Source organism: Neoarius graeffei, chromosome 7 (genome assembly GCF_027579695.1).
Source record: "Neoarius graeffei isolate fNeoGra1 chromosome 7, fNeoGra1.pri, whole genome shotgun sequence".
Classification (NCBI taxonomy): Eukaryota; Metazoa; Chordata; class Actinopteri; order Siluriformes; family Ariidae; genus Neoarius; species Neoarius graeffei.
In genome coordinates this window covers 78,990,219-79,012,937 of record NC_083575.1, presented here as the reverse complement: position 1 = coordinate 79,012,937, position 22,719 = coordinate 78,990,219, and the positions used below count along the sequence as shown (strand labels likewise).

Below are 22,719 nucleotides of genomic sequence, written 5' to 3'. Positions count from 1 at the left end.
AACTTAGCTTACGGAAGGAAGCACTTGAATTAGCCTACAACCAACTAGTCTCGCTGAAACAGCATAACGTAGGCTGCAGTCATTTTTAAATCCCCGTCTGGAAACGTTGTGAATGTGTCAGTAGTTCTACTCGAACAGTAGAATGACAGCCATACAGAGAGGTGGTCAAGGGAAGACCAAATAAAACGTAGTGTTTGTGTTCTGTAGGCTAGCGCAAGCCTACTGGCTATTCATTATGGTGATGAGTAAACTTCATGACGTGACTCGTGCTCAAAAAGCGCACTGCACTTGTATATGTTAGGTAACTTTATAAAGCGCTGTTTGAACATTTAAACAAGCCAGGTGTGACTAGTATTTATAATTCTTGCGCAAGTGATTCTCCTCGCTAGCGCTTCTGATTCGGAAAGCGATATACTCTTAAAGGAGCAGCCGCTCCTAATAGGGAGTGATAGCCTACTTTACTGTATGTTTGATTTTACTTTTTAAAAAATGCTGCAGGCAGCTCCCTACACTTGATTTGTTATTTAAAAACTACTTGAAGTTGGTAAGTCTTACTTAGTTCTTAGTGTAAAAGAATCCAGAGTGTATTTTCATTTATTTTCCACTGAAAATGGTGAGCTGTAATATAGTAGGGAGTGATTTATTATTTTATTATTATTTTATTTCTCATTTTATTCTAACTAATGTTTGACTTTATTGTACAAATGCTGCTGGCATCTCCCTGCACAAAATTTCATGTTCAATTTTACAATTAAACATACATTTCATGGATATGAAGGTCTGTGTCAGTGTGTGCTATGTTTAATTTCATGTGAATTATAATGTTTACATTTATCGGTGGCGGCACGGTGGTGTAGTGGTTAGCGCTGTCGCCTCACAGCAAGAAGGTCTGGGTTCGAGCCCCGGGGCCGGCGAGGGCCTTTCTGTGTGGAGTTTGCATGTTCTCCCCGTGTCCGTGTGGGTTTCCTCCGGGTGCTCCGGTTTCCCCCACAGTCCAAAGACATGCAGGTTAGGTTAACCGGTGACTCTAAATTGACCGTAGGTGTGAATGTGAGTGTGAATGGTTGTCTGTGTCTATGTGTCAGCCCTGTGATGACCTGGCGACTTGTCCAGGGTGTACCCCGCCTTTCGCCCGTAGTCAGCTGGGATAGGCTCCAGCTCGCCTGCGACCCTGTAGAAGGATAAAGCGGCTAGAGATAATGAGAGATGAGACATTTATCGGTTGCACATATCGGTTATCGGCATCCCAATTCCATAATTATCGGTATCGGCCCTGAAAAAAACATATCGGTCGATCCCTAGTGATGAGGGTCGAGGTCGGAGGCTTTTGGAGCCAGCGGCGCGAGGGTCTGTTCCAAGAGTTATGAAAACCAAACCGAACCAAAACTGTGGCGCTTGTAAAATTCTTCCACTGTGGGCCCCACTTAAATCGATTCAAGGGCTTTCGGGAAAAGACTTTGATCCGTGCGCATTATCAACTCCAGCCCTTTTTTGTGTTTTTAATTTCCATCCAGCGCCAGCTGTTGTTTTGAAGCACCACCCTGTACTATGCGTTAAGATGTTTTCTTCTCCCTTCCTGGGCCTTGTAAAAGACAGCAAAAAAAAAAAAAATCCCCTGATTTCCTCCCAGACCTTTTTTTTCTTTCCTCTCTTCCCCTCCCCCCCCCATTCTTTTCGAGATGACATCTTGCCAAAGTTATGTCCTTGTTACTCGAGGCCTTTTTCAGTTGAGTGCGATTCAAACGTCCGTGAGCCTTTGAAGCTCGGAAAGCATCTTAACCTCACACACATTCGCTGCGAAGTCAAAACAGCAGCAGCGTTTTAATGTCTCTGCCCGCAAACGACAGCCGAGTACAAGAAGATGGGCAGCATGTTTTAGTTTCAGTGGCATATGGTTTGCTTCGTCGCCGCAGAATCGGGTTCGATGGCAACTGTCCTGGAACTTGTTAAGGCGGTCGGGTTTTCACATGCAGCTGCCGTTCTGAATCCGCAGCTCTTCAAGCCTGCATTGGCTGCTTTATCCTGTAACAATGGAGATTTCAGGTGTGTGCGCGCGAGAGATGCTGATTCAGTGTTTGGACAGCTGGCGTGGGTTGTTACTTTTGCACGGCTCAGATACGCACCCATAAAAACCCTGGTTCTTCAATTTTATCTCACTTCCCAACCAAGTGACGTTCAGAAAGCTTGATCATTCCCCATTGGCTTGGTCGTTTTTGTATTTCCAGGTACTTGGCACGCTCCTTGTTCAGGATGTCAGGCCACACCCCTTCGCTGGTGAGACTGGAGCAGAGGGCAGCCGAGGCGGATCAGATCATCGATTACCTCAAACAGCAGGTCCATCTGCTGAAAGAAAAGGCCAGTGAGTGGAAAAGCCATCTGATTGACCCTCACACACATACACACCAGATGGCCGGGCTGAAACTCATAAGCATGTGTCTGTGTTGTCATGACTGTCCCTTTTTTTTTTTTCCTTTCATCTGCGTTTTATTTGGATGAAGTGGTGCAGGCCACCGTGAGAGAGGAGAAGAAGCTGATGGTGGAGAACGCCAAGCTGAAAAAGGAGATTGAAGACCTGAAGAGGCAACTCCTCGAGAAGGAAAGAAGGAGAGGAGGTAAATGAACGAACGAACGAACGAACAAATCCGTAACCTTAAAGCCTAGAAATAAAATACCAGATCAACACTTGAACGTCTTGCTGAGGGGAAACCCTTCGTTTCCAGAGCAGATTTGCATCACGTTTTTATGAACCCTATTAAGGAGATAAGAACCTGTTAACTGTACATACAGTGGTGCTTGAAAGTTTGTGAACCCTTTAGAATTTTCTATATTTCTGCATAAATATGACCCAAAACATCATCAGATTTTCACGCAAGTCCTAAAAGTAGATAAAGAGAACCGAGTTAAACAAATGAGACAAAAATATTATACTTGCTCGTTTATTTATTGAGGAAAATGATCCAATATTACATATCTGTGAGTGGCAAAAGTATGTGAACCTCTAGGATTAGCAGTTAATTTGAAGGTGAAATTAGAGTCAGGTGTTTTCAATCAGTGGGTTGACAATCAGGTGTGAGTGGGCACCCTATTTTATTTACAGAACAGGGATCTATCAAAGTCTGATCTTCACAACACATGTTTGTGGAAGTGTATCATGGCACGAACAAAGGAGATTTCTGAGGACCTCAGAAAAAGCGTTGTTGATGCTCATCAGGCTGGCAAAGGTTACAAAACCATCTCTAAAGAGTTTGGACTCCACCAATCCACAGTCAGACAGATTGTGTACAAATGGAGGAAATTCAAGACTGTTGTTACCCTCCCCAGGAGTGGTCGACCAACAAAGATCACTCGAAAAGCAAGGCGTGTAATAGTTGGCGAGATCACAAACGACCCCAGGGTAACTTCTAAGTAACTGAAGGCCTCTCTCACATTGGCTAATGTTAATGTTCATGAGTCCACCATCAGGAGAACACTGAACAACAGTGGTGTGCATGGCAGGGTTGCAAGGAGAAAGCCACTGCTCTCCAAAAAGAACATTGCTGCTCGTCTGCAGTTTGCTAAAGATCACGTGGACAAGCCAGAAGGCTATTGGAAAAATGTTTTGTGGATGGATGAGACCAAAATAGATCTTTTGGTTTAAATGTGGAGCGTTATGTTTGGAGAAAGGAAATCACTGCATTCCAGCATAAGAACCTTATCCCATCTGTGAAACATGGTGGTGGTAGTATCATGGTTTGGGCCTGTTTTGCTGCATCTGGGCCAGGACGGCTTGCCATCATTGATGGAACAATGAATTCTGAATTATACCAGCGAATTCTAAAGGAAAATGTCAGGACATCTGTCCATGAACTGAATCTCAAGAGAAGGTGGGTCATGCAACAAGACAACGACCCTAAGCACACAAGTTGTTCTACCAAAGAATGGTTAAAGAAGAATAAAGTGAATGTTTTGGAATGGCCAAGTCAAAGTCCTGACCTTAATCCAATCGAACTGTTGTGGAAGGACCTGAAGTGAGCAGTTCATGTGAGGAAACCCACCAACATCCCAGAGTTGAAGTTGTTCTGTATGGAGGAATGGGCTAAAATTCCTCCAAGCCGGTGTGCAGGACTGATCAACAGTTACCGGAAACGTTTAGTTGCAGTTATTGCTGCACAAGGGGGTCACACCAGATACTGAAAGCAAAGGTTCACATACTTTTGCCACTCACAGATACGTAATATTGGATCATTTTCCTCAATAAATAAATGACCAAGTATAATATTTTTGTCTCATTTGTTTAACTGGGTTCTCTTTATCAACTTTTAGGACTTGTGTGAAAATCTTATGATGTTTTAGGTCATATTTATGCAGAAATATAGAAAATTCTAAAGGGTTCACAAACTTTCAAGCACCACTGTATGACCTTCTGAGGAAATTCCTTTTTTATACTGTAATTCTTCCAAGGCCTGGATCAAACCCTCAGGGGCTTTGGGAAAAGATATATTTTTGCGTATTTTATTGGTTATCACTGATGGATGAGCGGCTGATTCAGGAAAAACAAACCTCGCCCGGCAGCACTTGCTTTATACCTGTACGTTGATAATGGTAATATTTCTCAATCATCAGCTGTCAGGTTACAGTCCTATGAAAATGCATGACCTTGAGTTTGACATTTCAGTGTCATTCAAGGTCAAAGGTCATGGCAGCAACTGAAAGCCCATATATAATTATTATTATTATTATTATAAGTTAAATTTATATAGCGCCTTTCAAAAAACCCAAGGACGCTTTATAATTATAGACAAGGAAAGAAAAAATAAATAAATAAATAAATAAATAAAAGTAAAAAGTCCACCAAGTATGGGTCAGGATGTAATTCCCGTGGTGTAGCAGCCACAGTCCCACCAAAAGGCGCACAAAAACAAGTCCCACATCTCCAGCACCACCGCCGTGACGCCGTCAGCAACATCACTCGAACACCACGCCGTGGATCCACACAGCGAGCAGAGAAGCTCCGCCACGCAGAGCGCTGGTGTGTCCCAAACCGCCTGCACAGCCGCCGCGACGCCACCGAGCAACATCGCTCGGAACATCATGCCAAGCGTTAAAGTACAGAGCGCTGGACAACCACGATGTAAATTGAGCAACGAGCTCACTGCAGTCCATAGCTGGGAGTGCAGGCATCACACACAGCGAACCAAGGCCTGGAGGGAACTGACGCCCCAAACTGGGTCCGGAGCTTCACCACAACCGGCGGACAAAACACTCAAACACCAAACTACACAAACACACAAGAAAGAGAAAAAATAAAATAAGAGCTCCGGTGAGAAGCGGCAGCCAGAACGCGCACGACGTACTCTCACCCGGAAACGAAAAAAAAAAGAGACTTCTTATATGTTGATAATGATAAACATCTAGCTATCATCAACCATTTTAACATTATAGCTCTTTGAAAACCCATGACCTTCAGTTTGACCTTTCAAGGTCAAAGATCATGGTGCCAAATGAAAGCCGATATGGCACTTCCTATAAGTTGATAATGGTAAATATCTGCCTACCATCAACCATAAGACCTTAGGACGCTATTTCTCCCTCAGTTTTCAACCAATCATCACCAAATTTCATATGAAGAATACCTCTGGGCTGAATTAGGTTGCTCTGACTTTTGGTGCTGATCTGGATCACCGAACCGGAACGATCTATGAAAAACGGGATATAATATCCCCACTCTGAAGGAGGGGGGTATACTGGTTTATTTACCTCTGTCCGTCCGTCCATCTGTATCTCCGTCCATCCGAAACACCCTTTTTTTGTCAGCAACCACAAATCATAGCCACTTGGTACCAAACTTCAGCTTGGGGTTCTATACCGTGTATACCGTTTTCAGGTCTGTCGCAGATCAACTTGCTGTTTACCGACTGAATGCATTTACAAAACATCATAGATGCAAACGGCGCGCCTTTTGGCGGATGCCGCCTTTTTCACGGCTGTCTGGGGGACTTGTGTGAATCGTGCAGATCCGATGAGGTTTTTTTTTGTTGTTGTTGTTGTTGTTTTTTTTTGGGGGGGGGGGGCGTTGGAGTATCTGATTATAATTTCATCAAAGTAAATTCTGTATTAAAATTACTAAATAAGCGAATGCCGTTACAGTCCATGAAACAGGAAGTTCAAGTATAAGTATGAGAAGAAAACAGTAAATCAGAAAGCTGTGCACGTAAAGCCAATTGCGTAACTTGCGTAACTTGCGTTGGACTGATGGAAATCCTTGTGCGTGCAGTGAAGTGCAGCCAGCAGCAGATAATGGCGCGCAGCCAATTGGCTTTACGTGCACAGCTTTCTGATTTACTGTTTTCTTCTCATACTTCCTATGTTTCATAGACTGTAACTGCATTTGCTTATTTAGTAATTTTAATACAGAATTTACTTTGATGAAATTATAATCAGACACTCCAACACCCCCCCCCCCCCCCCCCCAAAAAAAAAAAAACAACCTCATCGGCTCTGCGCGATTCACCCAAGTCCCCCGGACAGCCGTGAAAAAGGCAGCATCCGCCAAAAGGCGCGCCGTTTGCATCCATGAAAACATCTAGGGTGGATTTTGACGCTATTTCAAAATGAGAGTTTACCAGGATGCTATTTGAAATCCCCGGGGAGAGACACTGCTCTTTACTTACTTGTTTCAGGGTTAATTATTTGTTGAAGTCAACATTCATAATAAGTGTCCTATTCCTTCGATTGCTTGCATTCTGATATAAGCGAGATCGGGGGATACGTAAGTGAGCAGTAGCTCACAGCTGATCTTGTTCTCCATCTCTTACCGGTCTAGATCTATAGGGTACGGTGACCAGACGTCCTGGTTTGTAAGAGCTAATGCAAATCACTGTGACTTCATTCACCGTATCTATCTAGTTCTCGTTTGCTGTTAAAATTGTCTATATTCTCATGGCTGAAGTTAATTGTAAACACCGCCTTCTTTGCGTCACTTCGTGAATAGTAACTCAGCGTCCTGTTACTGTAAGTTACAGGGATGAGAATTTTCCGCCAATCGGCGGATTTCCGACTTTTTCAGACCAAAATGATCGTTTTTGAGATCGATGTAAATCCGTTGAGAAATTTTCAGGGGGGGGTGTAATGGTTAACGATCTGTGGTCACCTTATAACGTCTTGATTCTTGGTGGGCTCCGGGTTAACACACACGAGTCTTTTGACGTGTTGTAATTAACATTCACTTTTGCGACAGTGTTCGACTTATTTGCAGTAGAATTTTCGGGAAATCCCATCGCGTGCAGTGTATAAACACAAGTACGCATGCTCTCCACACGTGGCTTGCAATCGCCGTTCACTGACCGTGCACACTGTTTGACGATACGCATTGGTAACATCGGAAAGACGTATTCAGGCGGGATATTTTCACATCTCGACAATGGCAAAAGTCCTAGATAAGAAAGAAGAGGATCGAGCGAGGGAGATTGATAAAGGTGCAGGAATGAAGAACTATTTTCGATGGGCTTGGTTAGAAAGAACGCTGAATGTCGAGATCGACAAGCAGACTGTCACAACGAAGCTCGGTGATCACATACGGAAAATAGACGTCCCAGGAAAAGTACTTTGCTCATTGTGTTTGGACATGATAAACTGTGCTAGTAGAGGAGCAAGGACTATCGAACTTCACATATACACCAAAAAACACAAAGGTAGGTCGAAAATTATTTTGCCTGTTCAATGATTCATTATATTATTTATAATGTACTAGTGCATCTCAAAAAATTAGAATACCATGAAAAAGTTCCTTTTTTTCATAAATTAATTCAAAAAGGTAAACTTTCATATATTCTATATTCATTACATGTAAAGTGAAATATTTAAAGCCTTTTTTGTTTTAATTTTGATGATTATGGCTTATAGCTCATGAAAATCAGAAATCCAGTATCTCAAATTATTAGAATATTCCCTAAGATCAATAAAAAAAGGATTTACAATACAGAAATGTCCAACTTCTGAAAAGTATATTCATTTATACACTCAATACTTGGTTGGGGCTCCTTTACCATGAATTACTGTATCAGTGCGGCGTGGCATGGAGGTGATCAGTCTGTGGCACTGCTGAGGTGTTATTGAAGCCCAGGTTGCTTTGATAGTGGCCTTCAGCGTATCTGTATTTTTGGGTCGGGTGTTTCTCATCTTCCTCTTGACAATACCCCATAGATTCTCTATGGGGTTCAGGTCAGGCAAGTTGGCTGGCCAATCAAGCACAGTAATATCATGGTCAGCAAACCATTTGGTAGTAGTTTTGGCACTGTGGGTAGGTGCTAAGTCCTGCTGGAAAAGGAAATTAGCATCTCCAAAAAGCTTGTCAGCAGATGGAAGCATGAAGTGCTCTAAAATCTCCTGGTAGATGGCTGTGTTGACTTTGGACTTGATAAAATACAGTGGACCAACACCAGCAGATGACATGGCACCACAAATCATCACAGACTGTGGAAACTTCACACTGGGCTTCAAACACCTTGGATTCTGTGCCTCTCCACTCTTCCTCCAGACTCTAGAACCGTGATTTCCAAGTTAAATGCAAAATGTACTTTCATCTGAAAAGAGGACTTTGGACCACTGAGCAACAGTCCATTTCTTTCTCTCCTTAGCCCAGATAAGACACTTCTGACATTGTCTCTGGCTCAGGAGTAGCTTGATATTAGGAATGCGACAGTTGTATCCCCTTTCTTGAAGATGTCTGTTCGTGATGGGTCTTGATACACTGACACCAGCCTCAGTCCACTCCTTGTGAAGCTCTCCCAAGTTCTTGAATCAACTTTTCTTGACAATCCCCTCAAGACTGCGGCCATCCCTGTTGCTTGTGCACCTTTTCCAGCCACCCTTTTCAGCAATGACCTTTTGTGGCTTACCCTCCTTGTGGAAGGCATCAGTGATCATCTTCTGCACAACAGTCAAGTCAGCAGTCTTCCCCATGATTGTGGTTGTGTGTACTGAACTAGACCGAGAGATGCACTGTGTTCATACTGTTTTACTCAAACTCGAAATGAAATATTCTAATATTTTGAGGTTTTTTTTGTTTGTTTTTGTACTGTATGCCATACTGATTAAAATAGAAAAATGCTTGAAACATTTTAGTTTGTGTAATGAGTCTATAATATATAACATTTTCACTTTCTTAAATAACTGATGGAAAATATTGAACTTTTTCACAATATTCTAATTTTTTGAGATGCACTAGTATATCGCACGAATCAATGCCATGGTGTGTGTTTTATATATAATCAAATACATGTCATACAAGTGTGTATCTTTTTATAAATGGGGTTAGCTTATCTAATGTAGCATGTTGGGGAGAATCATAGTATCATATCTATATTTCTGATATAATTTTAGGTATGATACCATGTATAACTCTCCTACTTATTTCTCATTTCATAGGGGGACGGGGGGGGATTGCTGGCATGTGCCGCGCGGGAGCGTCTGCCCAAATTTTTTAGGCCGAGATGAACTTATAGTTTTTGATTTAAAAAAAAAAATGCCAATATGTAATGCCCATTGTACATGCCTGTTCTTTAATTCAAAATCACCATCTTGATCTTCACATTGACCATATGGTATCTGTATTACATTACACAACATCCTGTCCAGATAAAACCTAGTTAGTACACACAACAGTTGAAAGGGAAGTGATAAGTGATGTTGAATGTTGCCTGCTTAATATGCAAGACCTCCTGCTACCATGATAACATCAGAAGAAAGCTTAAGAGAATTATATGATAGAACTTTTTTCTGGTTTGCACTTCATTGTAAAGGATTAAAGTATTCAAAGACATGAACAGCAAAAATGCAGAAATATAATACTGTAGAGCTCGTTTATATTAAACGGTGCATTGATTTTTTTGAAATCATCAAATGTGAATTGATTAAAAACAAGTCTCTTGTACCATATTGATCATTTTCACCTGGTAGTCCACCAAGAAGGGGAATTTATTTCCAAATAAATTGCAACTTTTTGCTGATAAAATGAATGGTTTTGGGGGTAAAAAAAATAGCCAAAAATCATTAGTTCCCGCCCCCACTGGGGCTCTGCCCCTGGGTGCCTACGGCCCCCAAACCCCTGGCTTTTTCCAGACTTTTTTAATATTTTTCATTCTCATCCCTGAAGTTACCAGCTATCATCGAACATGGAAGATGCTGCTGGCATCAGCGCAACCCATAAACCAATCCAACGACCGATTAATGTTCCGCCATCTAGCAGCGCCGCCATTACTGCGCTGGCAAGTCATAATGACTCGGTATATCTACTAGGAATGAAACGGTTTCTGGTTTCACGGTAAAATTCCCAGTGGGTTGGTCCTGTATTATGGGTTCAAATTTTAATCCTCATTAAAACCACGGTTGATTTTTACTGCAGTTTGAAAAGCTCATGTTAAAGTCTGTGTTAAGCTAATTCAAAGAAAATCAGTGATGAAAACGTGAAAAGAAAAGGCTGAGCTGTGTCGTACTGAATCGTGACATTAGACTGTTAGACGGGATCATTTTTGTGTTCAGGATTTTTTTTTTTTGTGGGATCAGAAATCATGGCTCGATGATGCACTGGAGCCAGACTTACGAAGGTACTTCGAAAAAAGTCTCGGCCTCACCTGGAAACAAAGGGCGTAACTCCCCATTTTGGGGCATCACTGTACACTATTTAACAGTTACTCCACAAAATCGAGTCATACAGTGCCTTGCAAAAGTATTCCTACCCCTTGAATTTTTTCACATTTCTCCACCTTACAACCATGAACTTAAAAGTTTTTTATTGAGATTTTATGTGATAGACCAACACAGAGTAGCACATAATTGCGAAGTGAAACGAAAATGATAAATGGTCTTCAAAAATTTAAACAAATAAAAATCTGAAAAATGTGACGTGCATTAGTATTCAGCCCCCCTGCGTCAATACTTTGTAGAGCCACCTTTTGCTGCAATTACAGCTGCAAGTCTTTTGTGGTATGTCTCTACCAGCTTTGCACATCTAGACACTGAAATTTTTGCCCATTCTTCTTTGCAAAATAGCTCAAGCTCAGTCAGATTGGATGGAGAGCGTCTGTGAACATCAATTTTCAAGTCTTGCCACAGATGCTCAATGGGATTTAGGTCTGAACTTTGACTGGGCCATTCTAACACATGAATATTCTTTGATCTAAACCATTCCATTGTAGCTCTGGCTGTATGTTTAGGGTCATTGTCTTGCTGGAAGGTGAATCTCCTTCCCAGTCTCAAGTCTTTTGCAGCCTCCAACAGGTTTTCTTCCAGGATTGCCCTGTATTTAGCTCCATCCATCTTCCCATCAACTCTGACCAGCTTCCCCGTCCCCGCTGAAGAAAAGCATCCCCATAGCATGATGCTGCCACCACCATGTTTCACAGTGGGGATGGTGTGTGCAGGGTGATGAGCAGTGTTTAGTTTTCCGCCACACATAGCAGCGCTTTGCATTTAGGCCAAAAAGTTCAACTTTGGTCTCATCTGACCAAAGCACCTTCTTCCACATGTTTGCTGTGTCCCCTACATGGCTTCTGGCGAACTGCAAACGGGACTTCTTATGCCTGTCTTTCAACAATGGCTTTCTTCTTGCCACTCTTCCAAAAAGGCCAGATTTGTGGAGTGTACGACTTATAGTTGTCCTGTGCACAGATTCTCCCACCTGAGCTGTGGATTTCTGCAGCTCCTCCAGAGTGATCATGGGCCTCTTGGCTGCTTCTCTGACCAGTGCTCTCCTTGCTCGCTCTGTCAGTTTAGGTGGACGGCCATGTCTTGGTAGGTTTGCAGTTGTGCCATACTTTTTCCATTTTTGAATGATGGATTGAACAGTGCTTCTTGAGATGTTCAGAGCTTGGGATATTTTTTTATAACCTAACCCTGCTTTAAACTTCTCCAGAACTTTATCCCTGACCTGTCTGGTGAGTTCTTTGGTCTTCATGATGCTGTTTGTTCTTCAGTGTTCTCTAACAAACCACTGAAGCCTTCACAGAACAAGTGTATTTATGCTGAGAGTAAATTACACACAGTAGGACTCTATTAACTAATTAGATGACTTCTGAAGGCAATTGATTGCACTGGATTGTATTTAGAGGTATCAGAGGACAGGGGGCTGAATACTAATGCACACCGCATTTTTCAGATTTTTATTTGTTTAAAATTTTGAAGACCATTTATCATTTTCGTTTCACTTCACAATTATGTGCTACTCTGTGTTGGTCTATCATGTAAAATCTCAATAAAAAAGTTTTAAGTTCGTGATTGTAAGGTGGAAAAATGTGAAAAAGTTCAAGGGGTATGAATACTTTTTCAAGGCGCTGTACATGAGCTGATAGCCGATGAGACGCATAGCACTGAGTCGGTTATAAGTCGTGTACGACGAGATTGAGTAGAATAACTGTTTTATTCTCTCCACATTCACTGGATTTTGAGAAACGGAGCATTTTTTATTTTTGGCTAATTCGATAAATAAAAACTTTTATACGAAACGTCCGACAAAATCGTTTCCGCTGAGAATGTAAAGAAACCAGCGAACCGACAGGAGCAATTTGTGAAAAATGCGCTAATAATTATTGAAAAATACAAAAGATACGTTCTTACCATCAAATACTTTTATTCCATATTTTGTTGCGTTTGTATTTTTGGGGGGTTTTGTTTTTGAATAAAGTTTTTATTTCGTCCTCGGTTGGTCCAGCAACACGCTCCGCCATTTTCTTTTTCTCTGCTCACGGTATATGAGCTGATAACCTAGTAGTAGAGTAGCCAATCAGAGCGCACGATTGCTCATATCCAGTGAATGTGGACAGAATAATAAAGGATTATCTGCTAACATGAGCGGTCCTCGTAAACCGAGAGCAAAATTCTGATGAGTTATTCCACTGCCTTGCTAACTAATAGAGCTCCACGGCAGCTCTGCGTGACTCCAGAACAAATCTGCTGCCGCCCTCAGCCCCTGCCTCGCATTAACGTGCAAATAAAAGCCGCCGTTTCATCATTCACACGTAAGTAATGCTTTCCAGAGCAGGCAAATGGGAACAAATGGGCAATTTGACATTCTTTCAAAAGGCTTCGTTTTGTCTCTCATTTTTGGAAGGCTTGTAAATGATGTAGAATCGTGTTGTTTTGTGGGGTTTTTCCCCCCCTTTTCGTTCTATTATGTCGTTTGTTATTTATCTGATTGAATCAGTTAATTGTAGCATACAAGCCTAATCAGAGATCAAGGGAAAGTTTTTAAAAAGGCCTCAAATCAGGCGTCATGCGGCTCTCTTTTTTTCTTTATTTGTAATAAAGCAGGCTGATCTGAGTCACCACGGCGTCGCTGAAGTCTCGCACGGTCTACACTCTGAAGGGCCTGGAGTTAGCTTAAATAAACAAAGAATTCTCATAATGAACAAAAATCTAGGCTGTTCCACACACCAGTGGTGTTTAGCAATCTCAGGAAGTCTCCACTGCGCAATCAGACGCGTTCGGTGTATCGGTCTTCGTCAGAGGGTTTTGAGTTTATTTCTCCACGCTCTCACACATCCTGTTGCTTTTTCCAATTAAAACCGAACCAAGGAGGTTTTTTTTTTTTTTTTTTTTTTGTGCGGTTTAGCCGAGTTAGTTATGCAGCTGAAACATAAGCATGGAGCTTGATGAGAGGGTCACTGATTCAGTGCAGTTTACTGAAAAATACGATGCTGGTTCGTACGGCCTGGAAAAACCTGGACTTTCAAAATATGCCCTAAAGGCCTGGAAAAGTGCTTGAAATTCATATTGATTCCTTGAAAATCCTGGAAAATTGGTCTTAAACAAATAAAATGATAAAATGCCCTTATTGTAGGTTATATCTAAAGTTTCTGTACACGCGCGCGTACGCGTTTTCATAGAAAAATCATAGCGACGATCAACCATCGGTATTCGATGTTTATAGCGACGCAAACGCCATCTGTTGGTAAAATAATAATATGCAATGCTGTGATTTGACGCATGCGTTATAGGTCTGTACAAAATGACGACACCCGCAAATATGCGTTAGCTCATAAGCGATCAGCTTTCGGTAGTTTTAGTGTAGTGTTTTTTTTTTGTTGTTTTTTTTTTTAAGTTATATATATTTTTATTAATTGTGATGCCTGGAAATTGTTCGTTTACTGATTGATGGCTACAAAAGCCAGAATACGGGGAGTGGCTGCGGCGAGTGCCGGGAGACAGACACAAGGCACAGTGCACATTATGCGTGAAGACGTTTGACATATCTAACATGGGCGAGGTTGCCAGGGCTCGAAATTAACTTTTTTTTCCTTTGTGTCCCCCAGTGGTCCCGAATTCTGTGTTGTATTGTCCCGAATGGAAGCAATAGTGTCCCCATTTTTTTCCTCTCTGAAATAACCAGTGGTTAATATTATCATATTTGTAACTATGCGATTTTGAACCCTTTATATCATTTTTACAATAAGTCACAAGACACAAGCGACACATGTCCTATACATCATCTACTTCAAAATTACAGTTATTGCATTTTCAGTTTATTAAACTTTGGCGATCTCACTGTATGAATAGATACCCGTTTATTTAAAGGGGCCAACTAGCTCATTCAGAAAATGTTTCAACTCCCTACATCTGCAGTACACTTTAGCTGAAAATAAGACCCCTTTTATGTTCATTTCATCTACTTATACCTTGAATATCTGTTGGCATTTATAAGGCCAACTTATAATTTTCACCATTACCGTTATCCATAGCCCTGTGATGACCTGGCGACTTGTCCAGGGTGTACCCCGCCTTTCGCCCGTAGTCAGCTGGGATAGGCTCCAGCTTGCCTGCGACCCTGTAGAACAGGATAAAGCGGCTAGAGATAATGAGATGAGATGAGACCGTTATCCATTTTTATGATCTTTCCATTATCCATTTTTATGAACTTTCCGTTATCCATTTTATGAACTTTCGGTGCCGAAACGTGGGTGCAAATGTTAGCAACATCAACATAGTGGCAGGTCCGAGCCTAGTTGTGCTGCTGACTGACTAAACTTTCTGAACTAGAAAGACACCAAGAAAACTCACTTATTCTGTTGAACGGTATCTTCCGTCAATATCATCCACATCATTCCTGTTGTATTTTATAACGTGTCTAACAGTGTTCATTAAGTTCATTCAGTTGCTAGCGTTGCCTGCAGACCAGGCGATGACACTTTGGATCCTGAAGGTCCCGGAGACGTTATGTCTGGGCTTTCAGTTTCTTCCCCGCGGTCGGTCCGCTTCAACCACTTAAGCATTTTTGTTCTGGCAAGAGTCGGCGCAGCGTGTGCGGTAGCAATTCCATTCCAAGTCCATATAATGCGGACTCCGGCCGAAGATTCTAGAACAGAATGCGTTGCTCTGTAGCCTACGGATGCAGGTGCATCGAAAGTGTAGCTACTATGTATTTTTCGCTGTTAACGTTTTAAAATTAAAATTGACAAATTAGGTGAATGTCTACGTATGTGTTACGGCTTTGTAAATAATATTAATGTAGAACTTTTTTTCTAGATCTATTTTTTTTCCATTGTCCCGGGATTGTCCCAGATATGATAATTTTGTGTCCCGATGACATTTTTTATGGTCCCCGGGACGTCGGGACACCGTTAGTTTCGAGCGCTGGAGGTTGCTATTATGTTTTATTGTCTGTTTAGTTTGATAATGTTTATGCAGATGTACAACTTTACAATTTATATTTTTATCATTTGATAACATTTTTATTTTTATGATTTTTTTTTTTATTTACAAATCTTATTTGTAGTACATGATATGCAGATTGTTGGTTCACACATTATTTATATATATATATATATATATATATATATATATATATATATATATATATATATACACACACACACACCACAGTATAGCAGCTGCAAAAGACAATGTCCTAAATTTGATAAAATATGTATTTTCACAAGAAAAAGAAATAGTTTGAATCTTTAATTTCCATAATTCAAAGTTTTAATTGCATTTTGAATGATAATTATTGTTGATACACATGATTATTGCTGTTGATAAAGAAAATAGAAACATTTCTGTGGACATGTTTTTCTTGGCTGAGGTCCTGGAAAAATAAGATTGTAACCTGGAAAAGTCATGGAATTTCATTCCCTCTCAGGGGGAAGAACCCTGTATGTCTGTACGTACAGCGAGGGGAAATGAGGATTCAGACGCTAGTGCTTTGTTCGTATGTTGAACATGCCGAGATGGGAAATGACAGAATTACAATTTGCAAATTGGCACTCATAATTAGGCCCGTCACGATAAATTTTGTTGGACGATATATTGTTTCAGAAATTATTGCGATAAACGATATTATTGTTGACGTCTTTTCAAGACAGTTTTCTGCCACTAGTAAAATAATGATCATGCAAATACACCCTTTCAAAGAACAGTAAACTTTTTAATTAAGTCAACTTATTCAATTCAACAGTGGAACGTAAAAACTGTATAAATAAATAACCTCAAGAAATAAAACAACAATCAAACAAAACCACTCACAACAAAAACAATAAATAAGATACAATCTATGGCTCTTAAAAATTGCACTTAAGTAAATATGAACTTGGCACAGGGTAATAAGACATTCTTTTCTTCACGGGCAACATTCTGCCAATCCAGTTTTTCGAAGGTTAGTAACCTGAGAAACAAAAAGTGCAAAGTAGCAACGTATTGCCAGCTGTCATTTGGATAAAAGTAACAACAATTAGAACGAGAGAACATGTAGGCAAGGGCGGAGGTTTGGTATGAACATTGGTGGGGGACATAAACCCAGTGGCGCCAACTTCAGGTCAACATTAGAGGGTCACAATATTTTTGCTCTGTTGTGTTCCACCAAAAGAGAATCCATCATCTCTCCAAAGTCCAGACTTTTAAAATTTGAAGTTCAGAACTGTAGTAATTCATGAATAATAATACTAATATGCAATTCGCTTGATTAACTGCAAATCTTGCATGTGATGATTAACTCATTCTACCAGTTTGCAAATGTGTTTTGCAAGCGAATAACGCATTGACTGTCGGGAGGGTGCGTGTTCTTTTCCCTTGTAAATGGAAGTAAAACCCATACGGAGCCTTAAAGTGCATATCGCGGGTAAATTCAGGAGAAAGATCAATATAATTCTCCTATTTTATATTAAACTTTGGTCAAATATCAGTCACATTTTGTGCAATTGTTTTACCTTGCGCAATACCAGAAAAATTCAGTTGAAATCAAGCCATTTGAGGCGAATTGGTCCGCCTCTGAAAAAACTTGGCATTTGGATTTCCCGGGAAACGTTGATTTTCGTGACGTCGCGTGCGGGACGCCTCCCTCTGAATCCTACGTCAGCGCTGGTTTGTTTATGAGAAAACGACCTGGTGGTTTTCTGCAAATTTGTTCAACGTTATCGCGTAATTATTAAAATGGTTAACAGATGTATCGTAGGAGGGTGTAGCAACACCAATCTTGATGGGATTAGTACTCATCGTTTCCCAAAAGACCGGACAATGAGAGAGAAATGGGAACGCTTGGTCTACACAGGCTGTGCACTGAAACCGTGCAAAGCTCTCGCAGCCTGCTGGCGCTTCCGCAGGTAATGTCACGATTCTGGCTCCAGACTCCCTTGGGATTTTTCCAGACGCGTTTTGTTATTTTATTTTTTTCTGCTGTAGACAGATGGCCTTGCGCAAAATTACCCTTCTGGATGAGTGTGTAAAGGGACATACTTTCATATAAAAAAAAAAAACGAAATTGGTCCAGAATATGCACTTTAAACACTGTGTTCCATGAGGCTGGCGGGGGAGTGGGCTCTCTTCTGTGGGATCTGTAACTAGTTTTAGAATGCTAGTTTAAGCTGATATGTGATTTGATCTAACGGTAAAACAGGACGAGGGCTCTAGAACTTTTTTGACACGTTGAAAGGTTACAATTTTACTTGGCAACAGAATGTATCTGAATTCTGATCGGTTGTTGTTATATTATTGCCCTTTTGTTGTCTTCTTGAGCCCGGAGAGGAGGGAGTGGCAGGGTTCTACAGAGAAGTTTTTAGCCAACCGCTTTCAAATGAACCGCCTCGAAAACCAATCAGTTCAGCGTATGTACACTACCGCAGAGATGCCAACCACTACGAAATTTTTGTATTTTATACGATTTTCTGCCACTTTTGCACCACTACGACCAGTTAATTCGAAACTACAAATTTCGCAGTGATCGGAAAAAAAATCAGTTCGTTCCGCATTTTTGTTTGGTACGTTGAACTTTGCCATGATCGAAGAAAATTCAGTCCGTTCCACATTTTCGGAAGGATGAAATCCGCGGGAATCATTCAAAGCTTTCGTGATACGTCGTCGCTGATTGGTTGATATTCGCTTCCGGGTTTGAACTCGACCAATCAAAATTCGTGATAGTGCCGTCCGACAATATATCTGTGAATAAAACACATTTCATAAGGATTGACTTGTCTAAGCTTCTTTTTTTTTTTTATTTTGCAAAGTAACAAATGTATTCTTTCACTGTGCATTCTATACTCATGAAAACATTACAATATACTTGGTGGACTTTTAACTTTTTTTTATTATTTATTCATTTTTTTTTCCTTTTTTTTTTTTCTTTGTTTATAATTGTAAAGCGTCCTTGGGTTTCTTGAAAGGCGCTATGTAAATTCAAATAATAATAATAATTATTATTATTATTATTATTATTAATATATCGTATTGTGTGCATATATATATATATATATATATATATATATATATATATATATATATATATATATGCGCATACAGTTTGCAACTGAAAACTACAGGTTCTTCGGCCCCGGACTACAGATCTGTTTATTGAAAGGTTGGCATCTCTGCTACCGTTCAAATGTTTGGGGTCACCCAGACAATTTTGTGTTTTCCATGAAAAGTCACACTTTTATTTCCCACCATAAGTTGTAAAATGAATAGAAAATATAGTCAAGACATTTTTCTGGCCATTTTGAGCATTTAATCGACCCCACAAATGTGATGCTCCAGAAACTCAATCTGCTCAAAGGAAGGTCAGTTTTATAGCTTCTCTAAAGAGCTCAACTGTTTTCAGCTGTGCTAACATGATTGTACAAGGGTTTTCTAATCATCCATTAGCCTTCTGAGGCAATGAGCAAACACATTGTCCATTAGAACACTGGAGTGAGAGTTGCTGGAAATGGGCCTCTATACACCTATGGAGATATTGCACCAAAAACCAGACATTTGCAGTTAGAATAGTCATTTACCACATTAGCAATGTACAGTGTTGGGGAGTAACGAATTACATGTAACGACGTTACGTAATTTAATTACAAAAAAAGTGTAACTGTAATTCGTTACAGTTACAACAGGAAAATATGTAATTCAGTTACAGTTACTTATGGAAATATTGAGAATTACAATTTTAGTTACATTTGAAAAACAAAAACCTTTGCGACATGAGCAAGGATATTTTTATTGCTTTGCGCATAATTTTGCCGTTTCCCGCCACGGCTCCTTGTCTGTCCTGGGTTTTCCTATCATGTTTGCCAGCAGCAGCGCCACTCTGTTTCTGTGCTTGAACACTAGAGCAGCAAGAAGCGCGCGGTTCAGTTCAGCTCAAGCAGCAGTCAGGGCCGTAACTACCATTGAGGACACCGAGCTCATGTCCTCGGCATTTTTTTCCCACGGTTTTTTTTTTTTTTTTCACTCAGAAATGTGAAATTAATATATGATGAAAATCGTTCTGACTTTGATCGGTGGAAAATCCTAAATTCAGCTTGCATCCCCCTGTTCCAGGGGCGTGTTTAGCCTATTTTTGGGGGTGCTCAAGCACCCCCAAAAACGAGCTCAGCACCCCCTAGCTCAGCACCCTCAAAACACTGCTTTTGGACGTAATTTTCAAAAATAAGTGCCCTTGCGCACTGCGCAATGAATGTGTGCGCGGGCGTGTGTGTGTTCTTGAATTCATCCGTTACGTGACAGTTCTATGACCAGTAAAATCCCTCTCCTCCTTGCGTCCCCTCTGATTGGGCTGCCTGTCCACGCGAGTGCTTGCTACGACATGGTGTTTTTTTTAACTGGATTCCACGCCGATGAGGAACTAACGTGGAAATAAACGCGGAATAAACGTGGAAACACTATAGTTCAAGCCAGGTGCCTCTGTCAGCTCTGGGGGCTAAGCACCCCCAAAGATCAGATGCTAGAATCGCCCCTGCCCTGTTCTCATTTGTTTGTCTAAAAATAAAGTCCCCATAATCATTTTTAAACGAAGCTGAAATATCCGACATTGGAAACATTTCATATTCGGCAGCCTCGCGATAGTCAGCTAAGCACCGCGGGATACACAAGAGCTGAGAAGTGTTCTCATCAAGGTCCGACTCCGCAGCCAGGCAGTTTGTCAATTAGTCGTGGAATCTGAAAGTTGACATAAGATGAAGAATTCTACTACACTAAAACAAACCAAACTCAGCTCTGGAAAGTCAACAAGTGAGAGAAAAAGAAAGAGGGAAGAAGGGGAGTTAATTTTGCCAGTCCGGAATGCTTATGATCATTAACAGTGCAATTTTAATTAGCATTTCAAGCAACAACAGTGGAAGCCACTTAGCTAGATAGGATTTTCGTTTTCCAGGCGGCACAAACTCTTTTATTCTCTCTCGTCTCGATTTGATTTGGTGCGTTTCAGATCAGAAAAGGCTGGACAGTCGTGACCTGTTGTTTATGAAGTTATTGGGTGCTGACGAGACTTGAGCTATTTTGCTAACTTACCAGACTATCGGCTAACGTGAACACAAGACACTATTGTTTTGATCATTGGTTGTATTTTCGAACGGAAATGAAAACGGGTAGCAAACTTATGTTCACATTTTATTTACAACATGATGTACCACCTCTGACTGCTTTCTGTCAATCATGAAGAGCCCAGCCGCGTTCACAGCTCCTCCTCCGATCACCAGCTGGAGATGAGCCTCCTCTCGGGAAGTCTTGTCCCGCCCCTCTTATTGACTCCCATCTCCAGTGAGGCTCAGTCTCCGAATGGAGCGTTTTAGTCGGTTTTGTCCAATAACCGTCTAGTATTTTGCTATTGAAAAGGGCATATATTTTTTAAAAAGCAATTGAAGTCCATTCAGGCTCGGCTAGATTGCGCTGTCACTCTCACTCACTCACACTCACTCACTCTTACACACTCACACTCCATCACTCACTCTCACACACTCACACTAACTCTCACTCACTCTCACACACTCACACTCCATCACTCACTCAAACTCTCACTCACTCTCACACACTCTCTCACTCACTCACCCACACTCACTCACTCACGCACGCACACACATACACACAAAATACTTTTGTGATCGTGCAGTTTTGAAATTGTTAAAATAAACATGTTCACCTATGTACATGTTCATCTTGTTGGGCTTGTGATTTTGACTCGTTTCCAAAATGTATGAAAAGTCACCATATTAGGACATTTTTTTTTTTTTTGGCAAATAAGATGTATCGCAATGTTTGACCTCGGTATTTGAAAAATCCTGGTTACGGCCCTGGCAGCAGTCATGTCAGACGCCTTCAAGCATTGGAAATTTAAGAAGCATTTCATCTACATCACTGAAAATGGCTCAAATTTAACTGTCCAATGCAAGCAGTGTTTGCCGGCCATCAAGAAGTTGTCCACGTCGAAGCAGTCTATGTCAAACCTAAGGAAACATTTAGAGGTAAGTGCAACTCACTGGTTTATTTCCGATCAGAAGGCATTCATTTTGAGGTTGTAAGCACATTAACAGCAAGGTAGGCTATGCTGACGAAATATGTTGAACTACCAGCTCTAGAACAACTGACACCCACCTACATACCATCGTTGTTATTAATCCCAGTGGGCAACATAATATAATGATGTACGATTGATTCAATGTCATATATCACAACAACGGTTAAGCACACATGTCGTTTCCCTAGTTAGCTACGTGCTAGGCTACTACCATTCACTTGAATGTGTTTATTGTTTATTGTATTTTTTTGTAATCAACATTCCATTGACTCTTAAATGTTCAATGACTGACTACCCATCGTCAGTCTGAATTCTTGATGGGCTGTATTGTGCCATGTTTCATTTTACAAGCAAAGAGAAAAACAAGAAAAATAAAATGTGATGTAAAAGTCTCACTTTGGTTATTTATTACTAGATTAAAGTAGAACACTTCATTGTCATTGCACATGTATGAAGTAATGAAATGCAGTTTGGCATCTAATCAAGTGCAACACGTGCAGACTGCACATAATGCAGTATTTAGAGACAAAATGCCGTTATTTACAGCTAGTGTAAGTAAAGATGGTTATATGTGCAGAGCATGTATGCGCAGAGTATGTACAATGTAGTTATGGCAGTACAATGCACAGGGCAATGAAAAATAGCATGGTATAAATAAATGTGATGAATACAGATGGAATCATTATACAGGTAATCCTATACCACTGTAGATAGGGCTATACAGATGTGAATTGAAGAGGAACACTATATGGATGGTAAGGTGTGGATAGAGGGGAACGAAAGACTGGTCTTTGGGAAGAGTTCAATAAGGTGACCGCTGTGGGAAAGAAGTGGTTTCTGAACCTGCTTGTGTAGTCTGCAAACTGTGAAAACGGTAGAGCCTAGGGGAGGAACAGAAGAGTATGGCCCCTATGACAGGAGTCTGAGAATCACATGCACGGTGCAAGCATCTCTTATGGACCTCCTGTGATTGCTTGTCAGCAATT

The 22,719-nt window shown here is 40.9% G+C and overlaps 1 protein-coding gene across 1 annotated transcript in view; it reads left to right on the top strand.

Annotated features, from left to right (window-relative positions):
* aimp1a (aminoacyl tRNA synthetase complex interacting multifunctional protein 1a) overlaps positions 1-22,719 on the top strand; it is a 100,062-nt gene that overhangs the window by 26,522 nt on the left and 50,821 nt on the right. The window contains exons 2-3 of the mRNA XM_060926463.1: positions 2,226-2,359; positions 2,499-2,612. Of these exons, the coding sequence (XP_060782446.1) occupies positions 2,226-2,359; positions 2,499-2,612 (248 nt within the window). The remainder of the gene's footprint in view (positions 1-2,225; positions 2,360-2,498; positions 2,613-22,719) is intronic.